General features: G+C 48.4%; 1 protein-coding gene across 1 annotated transcript in view; it reads left to right on the top strand.

The window, feature by feature from the left end:
* LOC144156122 (uncharacterized) overlaps positions 1-22,867 on the top strand; it is an 882,723-nt gene that overhangs the window by 521,884 nt on the left and 337,972 nt on the right. The window contains exons 7-8 of the mRNA XM_077687950.1: positions 17,386-17,682; positions 18,613-18,854. Of these exons, the coding sequence (XP_077544076.1) occupies positions 17,386-17,682; positions 18,613-18,854 (539 nt within the window). The remainder of the gene's footprint in view (positions 1-17,385; positions 17,683-18,612; positions 18,855-22,867) is intronic.

Genomic DNA, 22,867 nt, shown 5'->3' with positions numbered 1-22,867 from the left:
GAAATAAAGCACAGGCGGAGCCTGGGTACAGGTAAAAAAATAAAAAAAGAAGATGCCTGTGTTGCTCTGCCCGTCGTAAAGGCCACACGACAGGCAGAGCAACAAAGTTTGACAGTAATACAACAAAAACAACGGCAAGAGTGTAGAGACAAATGAAAAAACAAACAAATGACAATAAACAGTTTCAAAAATAGGCAACTATCAGTTGGATAGACACAACCGCAGAGAAATCAAATTCCAGAAAAAAAAAGAACGACAGACATATCATCAGACAGAGACATCATAGATGTTTAACATACTGTATTCAACAGCGCAGTACGGTAAATTTTAAAATTTTAAAGGAACTTTGAAAGATGTCAAGGCGTTCAAAGAAGCGGTTGTAAGAATTCTGCATTCTGCGCACAGGAGAATGATTCGAGTTGCGCGCGGTGATCAAGAACGGGCGATGCGACCTGGTGGGCCTTTGCGGAACGCTAAACTCTAAATAGTTAAGCAGGTCTGCACAAGAAAGGTCACCATGAACAATTTTGTGAAGGAATGTAAGATCTGCACGCATACGTCTGCAGTTCAAGGAAGGGATGGAAGGAACTGTGGGTAAGTCATAATCAGGACCCGGACTTTGAATGTGATGGCGGTGCTTAAATATGGATAAAAACTCCTTCTGCACACGTTCTATTAAATCACTACCAGATTTGGAGATGCCGTTCCAGGCAACAGAAGCATATTCTAACTGAGGGATACATATTGCATTGTATAGAATTAGAAATGGATATGGAGAAGAGAGTTCCTTTGTATTCCGACAAACATTTCTAAGACTTCGGAGCGCTCGCCGGGTGATTAGCCTAATATGAGATGAAAAAGAGAGGAAACAGTCGAAAAGCACCCCGAGGTCCCTAATATCCTCAACCCTTTGCAGAGGAGCTCCCCCAATGCTGTAGGAAAACAGCAGACGATGGGTTTTCCGGCTGTTCGTGATAACCTTTGTTTTAGCAGGGTTCAAAATCAGACAGTTTTTGCTGCACCAGCCCGATAATTCCGACACATCACTCTGCAGGGCACGGCAGTCCTGAAAACCGTTAATGTGCCTAAATAGTTTGACATCATCAGCATAGAGAAGAAATGAAGATTTTGTTAAGACTGTTGACACATCGTTGAGAAATATAGAAAACTACAGTGGACCCAGCACGGAACCTTGAGGTACAGCACTTGTTGCAATGTAAACATCAGACTTTTTGTTGTTTACATCTACGTAAAATGAACGGTCGAGGAGATAGTTGGACAACTAGGCAACAAGGGCTGCGTCTACACCGGACGCAATGAGCTTGTTAATTAATAGTTGATGGTTAACCACATCAAACACCTTACTGAGGTCAAAATAAATGACGTCCAACTGGCCGCTTTCGCAAACTGCAGCCGAAGCCTGTGTCATAAAGCTGGCAAGATTTGTAACCGTCGATCGACCTGAGAAAAAAACCGTGCTGATTAGGTATCAGAACGTTCTTGACGCCTGGCCGCAAGAACTTTGTGTAGAGCTGACTCAAAGAGTTTTGAGGTAACACAAAGAAGTGAGATGGGGCGATAGTTAGTAACGGCTGACTTGTCACCAGACTTGAATATAGGGAAAATTCGAGCGATCTTCCATGCACGAGGAAATTTGCCGAAAAGTAAACAGTTATTATAAAAGGAAGTTAAGACAGCCACAAAAATGTGGCCGTAAGCCTTCATGAGGGCTGCTGGAATTCCATCTGCCCCACAGGACAATGATGGTTTCATCCGTTGAAGGCTATCATTGACAATTTTTTCATCCAACATAAGTGTGTTAAAATTAGAGTTATTAAACGATAGGCGTTCGTCGTTGCCATCTGGCAGTTGAAAGACAGAATGAAAAAACTGAGCAAAGCTGGTGGCAACATCCTCAACCTGTTCCTAATCGGAATTAAGCAGGCTAATGTGTACTTTAAACGCCTTAGAACGGCCGCGTACATACCTCCAGAAGTCAGCTGGTTTCTGAGACTCAGAAGCCTCTAACGACTCTATATAGAGCTGGTGGTCACGCCTGCAGAGGCTTTTACAAAGTGAGCGACACCGACTAAACTCCGCTTTGCACTTGTCAAGCCCAGAACGCTTGGCCTTTTTGTGGGCGCTGTCCTTAAGTTTAAGCGAACTTCGAAGTTCTTTAGAGAACCAGTGGGGAAATTTGGAATGAACAGGCTTATAACAAGGGATGTACTTTTCCATGCCACTCCTGACAATGCCGGTAAAACTTCGAACGTGTTCGTCAACATCATTGACATCAAAGACACTTGACCATTCAGCGGTTGAATAAAAGTGATACAGCCCAGCATAATCTCCACGCTTGAAAGCATATCGCGGGAGTTCACAATCGTCAACACCGCCATCGCGATGCTGGGCAGCGACCGAGACAGAGACAATAAGAGGGGGGTGAAACTTGTCGGGGTGCACAAGAGATATTTCGGAGGCATACACTTGTACATTTTTTAAGTTTGAGAAGCACACATCTAGAACATTACCACAAAAGTTTTCTATGCTGCTGCATGGAGGTGAACGATTGAAAATCTAATAACATTCTGCATTTCTGCGCTGCATAATGGATTTTGTGCTCAAAGGAAAGACTGTTCCAGCGAATACCTGGGGTGTTGAAGTCCCCAAGTATAATGAACTTATGGTTGGAGTGTGCATTTGAGACATTTTCTATGGATGTGAGTGTTCGATTAAATTCAGAAGGTAATACATCCGGGGATATATAGAATGCACCGATGAGTAGCTTCTCGCCCCTCGTGAGGCCTACCTCAAGCCAGACTGTTTCGTCTAGGGTCTCGAGGTCACCACGCCGCATGCACTGCACTGAGTGATCAACGGCAATGAGAACCCCGCCACCTTTTTGTTTAGGTCCAGTTAATTTTCTGTCGCTTCTAATGATTTCATAGTTAGAAGGGAAATAGTCGGAAGACGAGATATCATCGGAAAGCCAGGTTTCACTAATGACAATAGCAGAAAATTTAGAGCATACAATATTTCAAATAAATTCACAGGACTTAGTTCGTAGACCTCGAGTGTTTTGATAGTATATGTCGAGACTCTCGTACTTACTGATCATTTTCAGTTATTTCACAGCTGTGCAGCATACCAGGGTGAAACTTCCCTTGGAACGGCTTGAAGAGGCAGCCTTTTGGCCACATAGACGGGTCGCCCAGGCGCCTAATACACTCCTCGTTAACAGTTACGCAAAAAGAAGAATACGAGTCGTACTTGGTCCTAAGGCGTTTGCACGACAATGGCGTAACTTGCACAGTTGACAAGTGGGCCAACAGTTGAGCAGATGTGGTGTTAGCCGACAGTTTCGAAACAAAGATGGCCCTGGAGCTCGGTGGTCGGTGTACCACAACCAACTGAGAAGCTTCCGACGCGGCCACGCGGGTAGGGCTCCTTTTCTTCTGCAAGTTCGTCGGCGGGCCATTAATAATAATAATAATAATTTAATAGCAATTGCGTATAATTCAGCGACGTTCAGTCTTGCCACCTTTCTGTGGGTCAATATTGCTGCCCCGAAGTCATTCCTTTCTAGAATCACTCTGCAGCACGAAGCTCTATTCAACGCCTTTCAAACCTCTGTGATTCCTTTTAGAAGCGGAGAGCTGCCCCTCTAACAGCGCAGCTAAGCTATACCTAACTCGACGCAGTTCTACTGTCAGTTAGGTAAAGTTATTTGTGAGGTAAAAATTGCTGTGGTACCCGTCTTGACCGGTGATCTTATTCGCATTCTTTGCTGTATGGCTGACCTGCAGAGGAATGGCAAGTTCAGCTAGTTTTTTTTTTTATAGCTGAAGTTTTCTATTCAGCATAAGAAAAACTATATGTACAAATTGACTCCGGATTCCCGAATAAATCGGAGCAGTGGGCCAAGACGTTGACTTGTATTCATGCCCTAAAATGAGGCGGGCGTCCGGGGCGCAGGCTGCAGGAGGCGATGTGCACAAGACGTATAGGCTTCGCAGGGCCGGCAGCTCCACACTAAGTGCTAGAATACCCTGCTCAACAGGCGCTGCGCAGAAGGGGCACGTGGAGTCAAACGCGCCATGGTACTGAGGTTCATGATGTTCAAAACCGCGCACGACATGCAAGGCCGGAAAAATAAACGACAACATCACAGGGCTGGGCCGTCATCGTTTCTTCTTTTGTCCTTGTCTATTTTGCACTGTTTCGTACATAATGGCTGCCCTGAATGGCGCACTGATCACGCGTTCCATAGCTGCTAGGGACTGCTTAGCGGCCGGTCGGCTCGCTTCTAATGGGCTCGGTTCCGACTGTCTGTCTATCGTCAGCTGTCTGTATTGCTTTCAGAGGACACACTAGGGCTCGTTTCGTATGTCGTTCTGCCGTTTCTCTGTATAACGTCCCTCTGGCAATGTACAGATGCACCAGCTACTCTGTGTACACATACAAACAATGAACATACGCACCAAAGTCAACAGATAAAGTGTAAAGCCACACAAAGTCAGACGAAATGTATGACTGCGTAGCAAAATTAGCGATTAAAATGCTGTTCCAATTCATTCGAACAATACACACCCTTGGTGCTGCGCACAGTCAGTCTTGCATTCAGCAGTAAAACCAGCGCTGAATTTCTACAAGTAAACAACAGCTTTGTACCCGTCGACGCAAAGCAACATACATTCTTATTATGCACTAGAGGTAGTTGATTGAGCAGAACAATCCACTTTGTGTCGTCGTGAGGCCTGTGTCGTCTTTTCTTTCCTTTGTCCCGTGTGTGGCGCAGTTTCATTAAATTAAATAATCAATGTTTCATGCTTTTATCGCTGACACAAACTCTGACACATGGGGTGACCTTTGAGCATACTGTAGCTTCATTTAAAAGGATCCTGCAACACTCTTTTCAGTGTTTTTCGAAATCTTAAATTCTTGCAGAACGTAGACAACCAGCGCATTCAGTACTTTGATTAGGGTGCCGCAATGTACCTCAGTCAACAATTACTGCTTTATGCCCATCAGTGCACTTATAAATTTGCTCAACAGATTTTTCTCTCTTTCCCGGTCTTGGCGTTCTTCGACCGCGGAAATTGCATCATTACAGTGGTATAGAGGCTATTGGATGGCTTTCCTTCAGTTACAGCAATGAACGCATTTAACAGCCACCTTAAAAAAAGCCACAAAAGCAAAGCAGAAACGGAAGCCCTATCTGCTGCGATGAGCAAATCACGCAGTGCCGCTCCGCGCTCGCCATAGCTTTAACTTTCGCAGTGTTTCGAGACGCGAAGGAAATAGTAAAAGCGTTTATCAAAGTGTTGCAGAGTCCCTTTGAGTTTTTCAATCAATTATTCTTTTGCGTAGTCGTTCCGAACGACTGCTTTTCGCTTTTCTTATCATTTTTTTGCTGCTGGCTCCTTTATATGGATTCTTAACTGAAGCTGGCAGCACAATGTAAATGAACTAAATTAATAAAAAGCCAAAAAGCGGAGGGCATTCACATAAATTCAATTTTAGTAACAGACGGGCCCCTCTATGCGCATGCAATATCACATGCACGCTTCTCTCCACTGACTTAAAAAAAAAATAGGCCCGTAAAGTTGGACATGGACGTGTGAGAACGAAGCCATAGCAATCTTGCAAATTTAGGGGAGGGTTTGAGGGGGGGGGGTGCGAGGATTCTGATGCGTACCTGTTCTCTAGAAGTTCTTTGAATTGTAAGTTACCATAGGAGAAAATAAGCACCAGTTCAATCCGGGCTTTACAGAACACAAAGAAGTTTCAAAGTGGCTTATCTCAAGACACTCAGCTCTTTGCTTACTAGGATTTTTAAAAATATGCTGTGCCTGCGCTGAACGGTTGATAAGAGAGAACATGCAAGACGAGAATTTTTGCGCCTTAGGTTCGGCCATATTGTTGTTTACCAAAACGGAACGACGCGGGTGGGTTGACGGGTGTTACAGCCGTGACCTTACATTTGGGGTGCTTTGGGTTTAATAAACTGCCAGGCTGGTCTGTATTTTCGATATCCTATAGCGACCCGAAGTTGTTTGCTCGTGGTGGGATAAACTTGGAGCAATGTTGCAGACGCGCGTTTTAATCCCAAGAGCCTTTTGGTCGTCTCCGACGCCTTCCTGCCTTAAGTGCGCTCTCGAAACGCCATCCCCTCGGTGAGTTCACCAAATCCCTTGACCGAGTTCCAAATTAAACTATTTTCGTCCGCCTGTCGCCAAATGCCACACAGCAGGGCCTGCTACAACATTCACGGGAGACGAGAGGACGGGCCTAAGAAAACAGGCAGCCACAGAAGGCGGAAGGAGAATTTAGGGAACGCAACGCTATTTATTCGTTTAAATTTTCTTGCTCTTTTATGTTAACGGGCACTTCCAATAGTGGCGCATCGATGGAAATACAAACTGACGATCATATAAAAAGTCAACTATACATATAAAAAGTCATACAAAAGGCATACATATAAAAAGTCAACTTTGGCTTTTGACATGGCGGATCTTTAACATTGGGCATTCTGCAGCCGGTTAAAGGGTTAATTATATCCCTTCATAATACTAGATCACCAGGAGTGACGAAATTCTGAGCATCAGGGTGGCTTACATTTTATCTTCATCGAAGACAGACCACTATCAGCAATCGAGTGCGGTCACCTACCGGCTCAGCCACACACACAAGGACACCACAGTGCACGGCCCTTTTAAGAGAGAATAACTTCAGCTAAAACGCGCAATATGGCAGAATAACGGCACTTCGTGACAGTAATTCCGTGGCGACAGTTTTTCCGTGACGTCTGACGTGCTGGCGCGCAGCCAATCACGTGAGACAGCAAGGCTTGGGAGCAGGGCTGGATTAAGGTGGGGGCTACGGGGGCTGCAGCCCCGGGCCCCCAGCTGTCAGGGGCCCCACTCGATCATATGAAAAAAAATTTATTTTGAGTGCCCGCGTTGAAAGTTGAAGGTAGGAGCTTCAACCTCACCTTTACACCAAAGCTGACTCGTGACAGGTGGAGAGGAGTAAGGGGGTGGGGGTCACGTTATGGTTGACAGCCTTCGAGTCCATTTCAATTTAAATTAGTTATTCCTACTCCTCTTCCCTGCTTTCCCGAGGTATATGAGAAGACGTCTTGAACAAAAAGTCGTGGGTACACAGCTTGATCGGGCCTAATAAGCCACATAAAAAAAAGGTCCCGAGCTCGGCTCCGGTCTTTTTCGGCACAGGTCGTTTCGGTAGTCTTTTCGGTACAGGGACATCGAGGTAAGCGGACGTTTCGGCGCGGGCACGTTTCGGTATAAGAAAGGGTCAGGCATGCGAATAATGAAATAATGTCTGAAGAGCATTGTAAATTGTTTAAGCCTGAGGGACGTTATATGTAATTATTTACAACTTAAGCACTACCCTCGGGCTTGTACACAGTTTCTGCCACAAATTTCACTGTATAGCGCTTGAAAAGGAAGTTCATTGCGATGACGACCCGTTCAATAACGCTAGCGGATTAGTTGAATCGCATAGCGTGATTGATATTGACTCGATATTCTCGCTGAATATTTAAATGTTCAAAGGTTGTGTAGGCCACTTGCGGTGTCGTTCGGCTTCAGCAAGCGCCTCTGTGCTGCAGCCTCCGCAGGCTGTCTGAGCAACAAGCATTGCGGAAGCTACATATCCGCGCGATTCCATTCGTAGGGTAATTCTCTAGGTGCCACTCCGTGTGGACGCAGAGGCGACCGGGCCAGCCCGGCCCTAGCGGCTCCCTTCGAGCTGGGGAATCACCAGGCCTAGGCGGAGTGAAGAACTCAGATGTGGGCGCCAAACAAAGCAACAACAACGTCTGTTTCCTTTCGGGATGACAAAAGCTGTGTCCACTTAAAACCCCTTCGACGGCGTCTTCAAAATGGACCTCCGCCGCGACTCGGAGACGGTAAGCTGTTTGTCCCCGCGGGAGCTTTTCGCTTTGGAATGAGCCGCCGGATGGCGCGGCCAAAGGGCGGCCCGAAGATCTGGCCCCGTGTTGGAGTGGCGGCACGAGAGAAGAATCCCCGAAGGAGCGCGGGAAAACAGTGGACGTGGCAGACGTGTTGAGGACTTGAAAACGAGAGGTCCACCCATACTCGCCTCCGTCGTAGACCCCGAATCTAGTCGAGAAGCTTTAGCGTGTTTACAATGCCAGTTACGACCGAACAACCACCCGACCGTTCGACAACGAACTACTGACTGCTGAAACTGTTGCGCGGCACCGACGGGAGCAGCAGCGCGGGGGTGAGCAGAGACATTCTATCCCTGTTAAACTGTTGCCTCATGCCATCTCTCGTGCTCACCTGTCGCTCTCCAACCCAAAGGGGACCCGTTGATACGGTGGAGATATTTTGCCCAATGCGCCAAGACGTGTGAAGTTTGAGCCCAAGTGACAGCCCGGTGTCCATATCGACGCTACACGGCGGAGTGCCACCCGGAAGTTCGCAAGAGCGCTGGATTTTTTTATGATGTTTTTTACGGCCGAAGTGATCAGAATGTTGTGTGACAATACAAACAAGTACGCCTGGATGAACATTCTTGACAAGCCGACCTATGCTCGTCATGACGGCTCATGGGAAGAAGTAACTCCGCTAGAGATGATGCGTTTCATTGCGATCATCATCTACATGGGAATTGTTGAAGTACCACGACTGCACTTATACTGGAGCACGGGGAGTATATACAGTGGCCTTCTTCCATCAAAGATTATGCCCCGAAACCGGTTTGTAGCTCTACTAGCCTTTTTACACGTATCGGACCCGGACGACTTGGCAAGTGAAGCCACTGTTGGCAAGATCTGGAAGGTGTCCTGGCTTCTGGAGCACATCAGTCAGACGTCAGCGAATTTTTTTCAACCAAAGCGGGACCTCTCGGTAGATGAACGCATGGTGAAGTCAAAAGGCAGATCAGGAATGAGGCAGTATATCCGGGACAAAGTGACTAAGTGGGGGTATAAACTTTGGGTACTAGCCGACTCCGAAACAGGGTATACCCTCCAGTTCTCTGTATACACAGGCAAGCGTGAAAGACCAGGACCACATGACCTACCTTTTGATGTGGTCAGCAGCCTGTGCTCAGAGTATCTAGACCAGGGGTACAGGATTTACATGGACAACTTCTACACCTCTGGGAAACTTTTTGACCATTTGCTGGAGCGCAAAACCCTTGCCTGTGGTACCACCTGGAAAGATCGCCGATGTTTTCCAACTGAGCTGAACAATGTTGGGTGGGAACGAAGAGCTCAGCGCGGAGACGTTCGGTGGCTTCGCGATGGCAACATTTTATATATGCAATGGAAAGACCGGCGCGCCGTGAACCTGATGAGTACCATTCATACAGCCAACCAGTTTGTCCCAGCCACGCGAAGGCAGAAGACAGGTGACAGATGGACTTTGATTACCATCAAGAGGCCTCTGCTTGTCCAAGACTACAATGCTGGCATGCTGGGTGTGGATAAATCGGACCAAATAATTGGAACCTACAATGTTTTGAGGAAATGCGTGCGCTGGTGGAAAACCCTGTTTTTTCATTGCGTGGACATAGCGTGTGTCAACAGTTTCATCCTCTACCAAGGCCATCGAATAGAAAACCCAGCAGTCCCAGAGCTAGCCCAAAATGCCCGATTCGACCAGCTTGCTTTTAGAGAGCAGCTAATTCAGCAGATCTTGGATTATAATGACATCGAGCAAGACCGTGCCCCATATCCAAGTGTAGAGCCAATTCGCCACCAACCCCAGAAAATGGAGAAGTCGAAGAACTGCAAGCTGTGCTATCGAAAGAAGAAAGTAGACCAGAAAACATATAACAAGTGCAGCACATGCGAAGTGCCCCTATGCTTCACGTCCTCCCGCAACTGTTTTTCTGAGTGGCACAGCAGTCACCACCCCTAGCTTGAAGGGCCATGAAAAATAGAGTTTATAACGTACAGAAATGAAACTTTCCAGAATGTGAGCTGACATCATGTGTAACGTTTTGTATATTCCAGAACTTTGAATTTAATTTTGCAGCTTTGTTCAGCTGCATGTGTATGTTTTGGTTACTTCGGTTTCGTGTGTTTTTTCCTTTGTTAACAGCTGAAATAACAAACAGTTTTCTACCTATCACACTGGAGTTATTTTTGTTCGAAAGCTTGATTAGAAGTGTACAATTTGGTATATCACAATGCCAAATGCAATAAAAATTACTCAAGAAAAAAAATGTGATCGAGGATGTCGAAAATCGGCCCTTTTTTCGCGGTTGCGAAAGAGTTAATGCGTAACGGCTTGCCGACTAGCAAGACCATCACAGCTGCGCAACAGGAGTTCATCGCTGCTGAAAGTTCGACGGCCATGCGCAAACCCATGCACGAAGCGGACCGCTGCCCAGCTTAAAAAGCGTCATTTTCCTGCTTATCGTCTTTGTACTAATCGTGCTGTGATAGGAAGGTTGCGTTGCGCGACATGTGTGAAGTGAGCCCCACCCCCCACCCCCGCCTGCTCGGGTAACCTACAGGATTTTGTCCCGTAAGCCGTGGCGGCGAACTGTTTGGCAGATGTCTGTGAGTGACAGCTGCCTGCGCGGACTTTGAGCCCTCCCATATATGCAGGTGGAGTACTTTACAATAAAACTAATACCTTACAGGCTTAATAAAATATGCTTCTGGTAAGAAAATACTCTCCTATGCCATGTCGTGTGCAGGCCAACACGGCGCTTCGATTAATTGCGAATCTGTGATGGACCAGCAATCAAATCATACTAACTTATGCGCCTGATAAAATCCGTTATATAATACTAGACATCAAGCCAACAAATTAGTTTCCGGAAAGGGTAAAATTATGTATAATTTATCACTGATCAGAGAGCATAACATGGGCTTCAAAAATTTTCGCATATATAAGCGGAATCATCATCATCATAGGGCCCCAAGAACGCAGTAGCCCCGGGCCCCGAAGTTTCCTAATCCAGCACTGCTTGGGAGTGGGCTAGTTCGTGTTTTAACATCTTGAAGTGCAGAGGTGCGCTGTCTGACACGAAAACGTAGAACAGGGTGAATAACACAAAAAACGCCTCACCTTGTCTGTTTTTGTGTTATTCACCCTGTTCTACGTTTTCGTGTCAGGCAGCGCACCTCTGCACTTCAAAACGTGAGACAGCATGAGAAATCAACCCCGCCGGAAGTTATCTGGCAACCGATAGGATTCGGCGCAAGGACACGTATCTAGCGCATTTGCGCCTGTCGGCGCGCGCGCACGCGGCAGCGTGACCTTCGGCGCATTACGTCGGCGAGAGGAACAGACTTCGTAGATTGATTGATTGATTGATTGATTGATTGATTGATTGATTAATTGATTAATTGATTGATTGATTGATTGATTGATTGATTGATTGATTGATTGATTGATTGATTGATTGATTGATTGATTGATTGATTGATTGATTGATTGTAGGGTTTTACGCGCCGACGCAACGCAGGCGATGAGGCGCGCCGTAGTGGAGGGCTGCGGATTAATCATTTGACCACCTGGCGATCTTTAACGCAGACTTCGTAGTAGCGGCCACTACGGCGCCGGCCACTGTGCGGCCTAGGCCTCACACCGCTGTACCCGCTACAACCGAAGCTTGCCTGTACCTTTTCTGACCATTAAATAGCATGCGAACTAAGAACGATATGACCCGGGCTTCTCTTGTTAGTTAAGTTTTCAACCTAGAGACGAACACATAGAAAATGCACCATGCTCCCTTCCTGCTCAGCGGGCTGGCTTTCCGGTCCCTCAGACGGGCGGACGGAGCTGTTTTCAGTGTCCGTTTAGCCCAGGTACTATCGCGGTCACACTTAGTGGGAACACGGCACCGCGTGGCCCGAGCTAGTACTAGAGCTTCCTAACGGCACCCCGCGGAAACAGCACGCATGCGGGTTGTGAGGGTCCGGAGAGGACAGAGCTCATCGCGCGCATCGCGTCACTGGGCGGCAGCGCGTCGTCTGCTACATGCGAGCTGCCGGCGCTAAACGAGCAGCAGACGTTGCCAGCGGCCGCGAACCGCAGTAACAAACTGCAGACGTCTAGGGTTTTTTTTTTTTTTTTTTTTTTTTTGCAGATAAGAATTGTCACCGGGAGCTCCGAAATAGGCAGAACCACAACTTTACGAACTTTGTTTGAAGGTAAATACATTTTGTATGCTTTTCAAGGCGAAAAGACATCAGTGACGGGCTTATCGCTGACGCGAGCGCGCAAATTATTTCGCATTTTAATGCCAGTAAGAAAGGTGCTGTAAATTAAATGGCCGAGAGAAACACTTTATTTAAAGCTTTTCTAATGAAAGACGGTGGTCTGGGCCATTAAAAAATAATAAGGAACCTGCAGTTGGGACATTCTCACTAGTGAGCACGAGGTCGCGGGTTCGATTCCCGGCCGCGGCGGCCGCTTTTCTGATGGAGGCGGAAAGCAAAAACGCCCGTGTGCTCGAGATTTCGGCGCACGTTAAAGATCCCCAGGTGGTCAAAATTAATCCGGAGCCCTCCACTACGGCGCGCCTCATCGCCTGCGTTGCGTCGGCGCGTTAAACCCTACAATCAATCATTCTCACTAGTGCGTCATGCCACCGTTGACTTCGACGACAGCAGACATTCTTGACGGAATCGATTAGTAGAGCGCTGTCGCAAGTGAGGTGCCACTTGCCAGCCGCTGCCATTCGGCGAGCACTGCGGCCCACAGCTCGTCCTCAGGGGGCCGAAGGCATGTGGGTCCGGTTCAGCGCCACTTTCATGCGACCCCAAACATTCTCGATGATGTTCGGCAGCTGCTTGATGCCGGTCTGCTGAAGGTGTGCCTGCACCGAGCCTGCCGCATGGAAGGGGGCCAGGGCCAAACCCCGGGCAGGGTGGCCTCGGGCTGCGTCCCGGATTCGGCCTTCGTAGTGGTATGCTTGGACAATCTTATTCACCGTATGCAGGGCCTACTCACGAGTTCCCTGATTTGTCGCTGGGAGTAGCCATTCTTCGACAATTCGACGATCCGGCGCCTGCCTTCTTCAGGAACTCTTGACATGTTGAGATGCTACGGCCCTTCCGTAACTGGCGCGATTTTGTGCGCATTTTATAGCGTCTCTTAATCCAAAGAACTTCCGGAAACCGGTGGCAGTTTGTTGATGAAGTAAAAACACGCACAAAAGTTATATATGCGTGGATCCCTGGGTCACTGGTGTAAAACGTATTTCAACATGACTGGCGTTTCAGGCATATTTACGCCCACAAAGATAAAACTTCCCTTAAAGATGACAGCCCCACAGACGATGCGGGCAGTGTCAAGTCAAGTCAAGTCAGGTCAAGTCAAGTCAATGTTTATTTCCACATAGCCATGCTATGTTGAGGGGCACAGACAAAAAGCCTTTTCTTTTCTTTTTTTCTTTACGTTTCTTTTTATAGAGCTTGACAAAGGCCTGTGCCCCGTATACAGTTACAGCAGCGTTGTGGAAAATACATGTGTCCTAAAATTACATAAACCAGAAAACAAAGCACAGCATCACGATTATAATGTCACATACAAAGACATGAACAATAGGTGTGGGAAATACATATGCCACAAAATTAAACCAGCGTAAAGGAACAAGAACAAAACTCATGTCACGATACAAAAGCCAGGAGTGCCAAGGAAACAGGAAATATAAGAGTACATGGTTAAATCGGGGATGAATTTAGTATAACAGGTAAATTAAATCTAAGCATTTGTCTTCCGTAGTACGTTCGTATATATGGTATTTTCCAAATGTCTGTACAGCTTGTGTCATAAGTACTTACCCGAACTGTGCCGCGCATAGCCAGTGCCGCGAAAGTGCCGCGCATAGCCAGTGTGGTCACGCATCAGATTCATCAGCTCGCGGTGACAACTCTTGCTTGTGAACGCCAAGGCGGCAGAATAGCGGTGCGCATCTGCGGAACGAACCGCGATGTGGTCTTGATTTCCAGCAACAACTTGCTGTGTATCTGCAAATGCGGCTCACGGCCGCTGGCAACGTCTGCTGCTCGTTCAGCGCCGGCAGCTCGCATGTAGCAGACGACGCGCTACCGCCCGGTGACGCGATGCGCGCGATGAGCTCTGTACTCTCCGGACCCTCACAGCGCACATGCGTGCTGTTTCCGCGGGGTGCCGTTAGGAAGCTCTAGTAGTAGCTCGCGCCACGCGCTCCCGTGTTCCCACTAAGTGTGACCGCGATAGTACAGGGCACGAATATCAGGTTCGTACAGGTGTCAGCGCAGCAGACCAGTACCAATGTATTTGTTACAGCCGAGGGTTCTTGCACGCGCATCCGTTTACACGCTAGCACGCCGTAAGTTACGAGCACAATTGTACCATCAAGTCACATCGTGCGCACGAACGTAACACGTGAGGTGGCAAGGAGGCGCTATGCCCGTCCTTTCGCACTCAAGATAAACATGTTGCCACGACAACGCTGATATATACGCGTACAACTATACGTTCTACGCGTGACGCTATCAGAATGAACTATTGGCAGCCGTCACCGTGTAGAAAATATCACAATAGGAATGGTCTGCGATGTAATTGCGCCTTCCTAATGTCATGGTAGCACCACTTCAGACTGTGTGAAGTTGTACTTTTGGGTATGCCCAAACACGAAAAATATGTACCAAAACTTCAGGGGAAAGGAAGTAGTAAGGGAAATAGAAGCGCCGTGCGCTGGTATTACAACATACCTTGTCCTAGAAAGTCGTGGAGCCTCTTCCATTCTGTCGACCCCATAGGTACAATGTAGATAAAACAGAGATGGTGTAAGCAGGCAGTGCGGGAAACAGCCAACGCTTCTCACTACAATTTCGACTCGTCTCCGTGTTTTTTTTTTTTTCCTTTTTAATTTTTTGACGGTCCTTATGCTTGGCACCAGTGTCTTCCATCTATTTATTAGTACACACTGGCGCTGCACTTAAACTAATACCCCTACCGCTACAAGAACAAAAACAAAAAAGAGCACCTGTTTTGCTTCCGTGAAGATACATTGTACGCAGTAGTTGCAAATAGCTGCTTGCTAAAATTACGGCACTACCGCTCCGTCAGAAAGAGCTTTGGCTTGCGCCTAAACAATTTTTTTTCTCCGTATCCGTGGCGGTTAGGGAACGGCTCCGTGCCAGCAAAATGTTAGCGTTGCAGTGCCTGCCTGAATGAATCTACCGAGGGCACAGCGCGTGCTTGCTTTCTTTGCGAAAATAGAATTGGTTTCGTGGAACAGAGCGTTTATGAAACTCCGGGAATTCCCAGCAGTGCAGCGAGTCTTTTGAATAAGGTTTATTTACACTGGCACAGAGTTGGTAAATATGCACCGCAAGCACTAAAACAATCTATGCGAAAAAAAAAGAAAGAATGAGATTGATGAGAACAATTCCGTCATATTACGCTCCGAAAGAGCGAAAGTGAACGTGACCACGCTAAAGGCATATGCCATGCAAAAGACATGCTGCAAATTGCAGATTATACGACGTGAAATACGGGCCTGAGAACGTGAAACGGGTAACCCATGGAGCGCTCTCTTTCGAACGCAACCCCGGCAGCTTCATTGCAGTATAAATCCAAATAGCTCTTCGCCCCTGCAGGCCTCAACAAAATGCGCATATTCGATGCAATATCAGCGCCGCAATTTTGATCATATTCTCGCTAACGGTACCCCGTGCCACTAGTTTTCGGCAACAGCGTAACCAGTGCATGGTTCGCTTGTAAGTTAATGGGTCTGGTAAACACAGACGCTGTCTTATTATGGCTCTTCACGGAATTCATTTCGTGGGCCCGCTTGCTCGAAGCCCGATAAGACAGACTTATTCGCAGTCTAATCTTATTGGCAGATTTATTTGGGGTCTTATGTTCCCTACGTGGCAAAACGCTTTCCGGAAAAAGACCACGAATAAGACTCTAAATAATAATGCAATAAGACTGGGAATAAGCCTGTTCCGAGCAGTCTCATTCACAGACTTATGCTGACCCGCCATCCTCGGTAGGTCATCTTACGCGACGCGGCCTCTCTGCGCCGTTTGCTGAGTACGCTATTCCCTTGCTTTCCCTGCGCGAAAGAGGCCCTGCTCAGGCGGCGGGTGCCCGGGGAATGAGTCATGAACCAGTGGCCTGTTTCGAAATCGTCTGCTAAGCGGCGGACGATCGTCTGCTAAGCGTCGCTTAGCAGACGATCGCCACAGAATATAATGACAATCAAAACAAACATGACGCACCGCGGTTCACAAAGTAACCTGAACATCGAAAATCGCATCGAGAATAGTGCAAGTGCAAGTTGTGCAGCCTGTTTTAAGCCCTAAGCTGTGGAAGAAAAAAATATGATGAGTTTCAAGTTTCAAAATGTTTCAAAAATGTAGGGCCACTCAACTCTGGGAAGGTGGTTTCACTGCGTTCGCGTCGTGTGCGCTTTCTGACAAAGAAACTACTCTGAAGGCTTCGCAAACAACCCTGTGCTAGTATTAGAACGAGCCCGAGAGGAAGAAAAACACGGCAGTAAACGTTGCACAACATGTATATGCGACTGAGTGCTGCTCTGTAGGCACGTGACACTGTGTGATTGTTTTGACTCGCATGAAACGGGACCGGGGGTTGGCCAGTACACCTCTGGGGGTGCGTGAGTACGGAGAATGAGTATGAACAGGAAGCGTGCATTTATATACAGCCAAAGAACTTATCCAGCTACAAGCACCGGTGGCACTGATCATACTTGTCAACATTTTTCCCAACCGTTTTTATAAAAACAAATTGCTACTTCCACACTTCGGTTAAAAACAACTGTGGCGGAAAGAACTGAGATGTTGGACAAAAAGCGGCAATCAGAAAGAGGAGCTTGCCGCGCACTGAAAGCAAGAGGGGAGCCAAAAACTGCGTTCCGGCACTTTACGCTTCTGAAATCTGGTCAAGACTGGTTGATCTCTTAAAGGCGGAAAAACAGTGAAAGAGAGAGAGAGAGAGAGGGGTGGGGGGGGGCTGTCGTGCGCTCTCCACGTGCGTACACCTGGCGCCAACCGCTTACCGTCGTCCCCGTTTTGAGTGTTTTCTTCTTGCCCGTGCGTACCCATTCGCTTGGGCCAACACAGATGCATCAACACGTAAGTTGAAGCTCATGTAAAGGAACTCGCGCTGCGGCTCATACTATAGACTGGTTTAATCAAAGAGGACTTTAGATCATTCACGGTGAGTATTTTCACGCGACTGAATAACCATGTGCTTCGCCTCACCCGAGCAACCATCGGAAGTGCCTGTCTAGTAAATGTTCCAGCGTAAGATCGCTTTGTGCCGAGCGGAGTTCCGAAGAAAAAACAGGTCAATGGCCGCGGCCAAGGCTTCCTCATTGTCATTGAGGGACGTGGTGGCGCGCATGCAGACGGTGGTGGCGGAGCAGAGCGACTGGGCTGCCGGCGAACCCGGGGCCGACGAAGACGCGGTGGCGGCGCACATGTGCCAGATGCTGCGCGTGGCGCTGAGCAGCCTCCGCGGAGGCCAGGCGCTGCAGTTCACCGCGCTCCTGCTGGTCAACAAGCTCATCGACCTCGGGGTGGCCCGGGGCCTGGCGCTCAGGCCCAGCCGGGGCCGGCCCGCGGGCCGCTGCTCGGCCCACCGCCTCTCTACGCTCTGGAACCAGTCGTCCAGCCTCAAGGAGAACTTCCAGCCGCTGCCCTCGGTACGGCCACCCCTGCAGGGGCCCATGGTTAGCACGTCCCAGGGCACTTGCTGACTCGGGAAACCTCTTTTGCGCTGGGGCATCACGCAGAGAAATCAAATAAACAACCTCGTTAATGGTTCAATTTGCTTCCCTGACACAACCAGTGGTAATTCGCGTTCGTTGCGGGCAAGGAGATGTGAGGAAGTTTTTTGGAGCTCGTGCACAGGTAAACAAAGTGTAAGAAAATGCTCTTGAACCGAGTTCGTCACAAATAGCTGCCTCCAAGAAAGCAAATCTGACGAATAACGGGGCCCGTCATGTGATTGTACTCGAAATATGCACTCGGCGCTGTAAAATCACGCATTGTAAAAATTCTATCGTATTCCAATTGTGTATTGTCGCAACGCAGACCTCTTTTTCCGAGTTAAATCGTGCATAAGTCCTAGCCAGTGGCCTACTCTGAACTTTTGACCACTGTAATTGCTGATTCATACGCACTGTCACGGTGTTTTTCAGGCTGTACTGTTGACGCCGTCAACTGGCTTTCACTCTTCGCTTCAGCAACGAAGACCCTGGAGTCCGCTGACTTCAACAGCAATATCTATACGCAGTGCGCTAGAGAAATGCAACGTCCTTGAACACAAATCTGTCATTTCAGTCGATTAGAAGTTTAATATCATCACAGCAAATGGGGAAGATACTCCAAAACTGTCGCCTTTAAGCACTTGCACCAAAAGCGAAAATTTAGGTACCCATGATTTTCTACAACCGAGCACTCGGTTTTCGGGGTTATTTCTTCTCTTACTCACTGACGCGATGTTCAGAAATGCTTCCATACCAAGCGCATCTGGAGCAAGGGGCCAACTGGGCCCTATTGAGACGCATAACATTGTGCGGTTCACTCGCTGATTGGTTGCGCTGTCGCGCGGCGATCGCGCGTGGTCGCAGGTTTTTCCCTGGAAGGTTCCCAAGGCGCCCGACCCGCCGCCGGGCCGCTGGTGGTGGGCGTGGCGGTCCGGCGGCCGAGACCCCGCGGCCGACGCCGAGCCCCCGTCGCACGCCAGCAGGCCCACCTTCCTCGGGATCTTGGCGGACGAGGGCGTCGATTTCCTCCTCAACATGCTCAACAACGCCATCACGCTGCATAAGCGCGTCGTCGGCACCCGCCACCACTGCACACCCTCACACCGGTGCGCATGCATGTTCCTGGAACAACCAGCCCCCGTGTTCTCTTGTTCTTTAACGGTGTATGCTACGTCGGTGGTACTCAGTGGCAATGGGGTTAGGAATTAATTATAGAATGCGTAACACAGTGTGCAACACAAAGTTTTGCTGGAGTGGAGAAGCAAGAAAGTAGAGCGAGTTCCTTCCTCCCATCTCTTTTTCCGTCTACGCTGCATGTCATCCTTGTCTATTCGATAGCGTAATCTGTGCGCATCCCACTTGACTAGAAGCCGCTGAGTGTCCTAGTGGTGTAGTTATAGGTACAAATCCTAGGTCACTTCTCGGTTCCCCCGTGAGTTACTCAGTCTTGGCGGGCGACCTCACTAAGAACTGGGCGAGCAACGCGTAAAATGTGCCTCCTGTGGCAGCGATGGCTGACACCTCGCTGCTCGCGCAAAAGCTTCCCAGTGGACGCAGGGAAATTAGAGGACTGCCTGGGTGTGGAGTGGAACAGAGGTCTGGGATGTCATGAGCCGGAGAGAGAGGGCGCGATGAAAAGACCTCTGAGCAAGGCATATCCTCAATGTTTGAGGTGACCTCCAGCGAGTGAACAGAAAGGCCAAATCTGTTTCCTGTTCGCAGCGTCTGTCCACAAAAGCACCGGCTAATTGACTTGTGCAAAGTACGCGTGCGCGCATGTTCACAATCACGTGCAGGAACAGCTTCAGGTTACCCCTGTTCACTCTCTGGAAGTCGCGATTGGTCGTCCTTTCAGGTTCATCACTGCCCCGGTATCAGGTAGATGTCTTGCAATGATGAAAGTGTAAACTGTCCATGAACTAGAACTGATGCAGGTAGCTTGTCAACCTTGGAGCTGTTCCTCACAAAACGGTTGCGCCTTTTCGCTGTCCTGGATGATACCGTGAAACCTTGTGGACTAAAGAAGTCGTAGCCAAATTTCAAACGGTGTATGTCCGCTCACACATTGATGATGTTTAATATGGAACGTCGTCCGTAAGGGTGTCATTGCACTATTTCGTTTGCCGCGGCTACTTACTCGTGGAGAAGACGCCGCGCTTGTGGCATTTGCTGCGCTTCTGGTCGTCGATGGGCTTGTGTTGCTTTGGCAGCTTAATTTTCTTTTTTTGCCGCTGCACTTGCGGCTTCGCGGCACCCCTTCGCGCGATTCATGGCCACATTTCGGCTTGACTTTGGCCTTCGAGGAGAGAAAGCGACGCAGCTCGCGAGATCATTTACCATTAATCAGTCTGCAACCTCCTCGCTTGTCGCCAACGGCTGTTACGACGGCCACGCAGCGATGCTGGCTTTAGCCGTGCCTTCCGATATCAAACGCCGCACTATCTCACGCCCCGAAGAATGAGAGGTCGTTAATTCTATAGATGACGTCGCACTTGGCCATTCACGACCTTAGACGGCACGTGACCAACATCAGTCGAGCAACGTTCATCGAGTTGATCAATGAGAAGCTCGTTATCAGGCAGCTATAAAGTGAAGTTTTGATACGGCCATCTTACCGCGTGTGTGTTTGCCTCGACTGCTTTGACGGCTGATCGGTTTACCTGGCCAGTAGACTGCGTTCATAACCTTTGTTCCACTTTTCGAGATTTTGCCGCAAATTTAGTTCTACCGGACATCCTTCACCGCAAGATGCTGGTTCTATTCCCGGCACTGCTGTGACACTTCGTTTCGGTCGGTATAACGGGTAAATGAAGGTACAGTCTTCTTGGAAAGGTCCGAGACCATGCCAAAAATTAATATATGACAAAATTTAAAATAAAAGCTTTCCTGCCGAGTGAGACGTAATTTTTTCTAGCCAGAAGTCGGGCAAGCGCACCTTTCCTATTTACTGTCATAAAATATTTACTAAACTGAACTGAAGCCTTCGCTTTGATTTCTTTGTAGCCCAGAAACTTTTGGCATGGCCTAGAAAAACGAAAGCTCTACCTTCGAGAGTTAAAGGACCTTCAATAGTGGGGCTTGTCAGAATGACTCGCTCAGATTCCGCCATATATATACGTTCCATTAAACATATCATCAACAAATCAGATAATCATTGGCTGTTATAAATATTCAGCCACTGGCGCCGTAGTTTCTAACAATCAGCTCCTGGCGATATGGTATACCAGCAAAAACGACATTCATTTCGCTCTCAAATAATTTAAAAAATACATTAATCGAATAAAATAAAACAAAATCACCTTGTAAAATCTAGAAGCAAAACTGTCTCCTCGCATAAGCCTTGCTGCCGGCATTCCGACCGGTCTCTTAGCTTATTTCACTTCGTTTACCCTTCAGCAGTTCTGAGAGAGAGAGAGAGAGAGAGAGAGAGAGAGAGAGAGAGAGAGAGATATATATATATATATATATATATATATATATATATATATATATAGAGAGAGAGAGAGAGAGAGAGAGAGAGAGAGAGAGAGAGGGGGGGGAAGAGGGAGGGAGGGAGGGAGGGAAAAGCAGGACAACCATTTTCAAGCATTCTTTTTTTCGACAGAAAGCACTGTATACAATCAGTATTTTGTCTGGCGGAAGTAACGAACGGGAGGATGTTGCTTTATTCTCTGGCAATGTTTGTTTTATTCAGTCGTTTTCACCTTCCTTGTCCCGTTCTTCTTCTATTGCGGTTCGATTTCTGTCTCTCTATGCTTAATTCCTGCGCGTACCGCTAAGCATGCACCGACGCTTGAGTGGCGACGGCGTTTTTCGGCAGTGGCAGTGCATTCGCGTCGCCGAGTTGCCGCCCCGAACGACCAGGACGGGCGAAGGGAGGCTGAGATTCGGGCTATCCCCGCGCATCTTTCGACCAGCGCTGTCTTCTCATCCATCAAAGGCGGCCGCCGTCAGTCATACGTGACTCGGGGCATGAACGCGCCGTGGCGGCGTGGATTGAATGCTGCGCCCGTCGGCGGCGCTGTCATTGATCGCTTCGCGGGAAACCTTCGAACCGCCGCTGAGCCGAAACTTTACGTCGCGTTTCATTCGCGCTTGGCAGCTACTGAGCAACGCCGATGTTAGCCGACGGGAAGATTTATTGCCGCAAAAGGAAAGTGGCTAGGGAGAAAGAAACGAGAAAGTTTCTTTTTTTTTTTCCCTCACATTTCGCTGCTTTCGAGATCACTGGCAACTAAACGAAATGAAATCATCTGAGAGCGTGGTTCGAAAACGGAAAGGGACGTCTACGTGGCTGCGTGTCACCGTTGACGGTCACTTGCGTGAGCTCTGATGTAACTCATCAAGCCTGAAGTCTCCTGCTGAGTGGCTGATTGTTTTTCTTTCCGCTTTCTTTTGGAGAAGGACGTGTATTTGCGTGCTTTCCGCATTGACGGATAAAACGCAGGACACGTATGTGTGGCTCGTTCGTGTGATTTCGCTGGCCGATCCTCTGTTGGCCGTCCCGTCGTACGGTCAGTTCTCGCAGTCGTGACGACGATGCGCCGCGCGTGCGCTGCTTTCGTTGTGCAGCTGTTTGAAGAGCCCGGCTACGGGGAAAGGAAAAGCTGATGCCGGCCTGGCCGGTGGCGGCGCATCTCGTGCTGCAGTTATAACGGGTCGCCCTCACAAGCGGCGGAGTGAAATGTTTGGTCCTCACAGTAGCCAAGGGTTACGCACGCGCGAGTCGATATTGAGCGAACGGGGCTGATTCTTCTGCATTTTCAGGCACAGAACTAGGTCACGGCATTCGATAATCACCGTCTGCTTTCGTGGGACGCACTTTTCACGAGCTTAGCTAGCGCCAAGCGGTGCAACTACGAGAGCTCGAGGGGGGGGGGGGACTTTAATGTCATGCTCTGAGGCATCCCCCCTGCCCCGCCTTTCACTCACTAGACATTGCACGTGTCCACTTAAACGCGCACAGTCGCAATAAAATGTCCTACCTAAAATTGGGCTTCTATTTCTGCAAAGTACAAGGCCGAATAAAGCTTGACTGAAGAAAAACGCGAGATAAAAAATTCGTTATTTTCCATTGAAGCGAAGACCTAACCAGCACGTTATTTTTTGCACCGCTCCA

Source organism: Haemaphysalis longicornis, unplaced genomic scaffold (assembly GCF_048455015.1).
Source record: "Haemaphysalis longicornis isolate Haplotype H1 unplaced genomic scaffold, Haemaphysalis longicornis Haplotype H1 scaffold_1, whole genome shotgun sequence".
Lineage (NCBI taxonomy): Eukaryota > Metazoa > Arthropoda > Arachnida > Ixodida > Ixodidae > Haemaphysalis > Haemaphysalis longicornis.
This window is presented reverse-complemented; position numbering and strand designations above follow the sequence as displayed.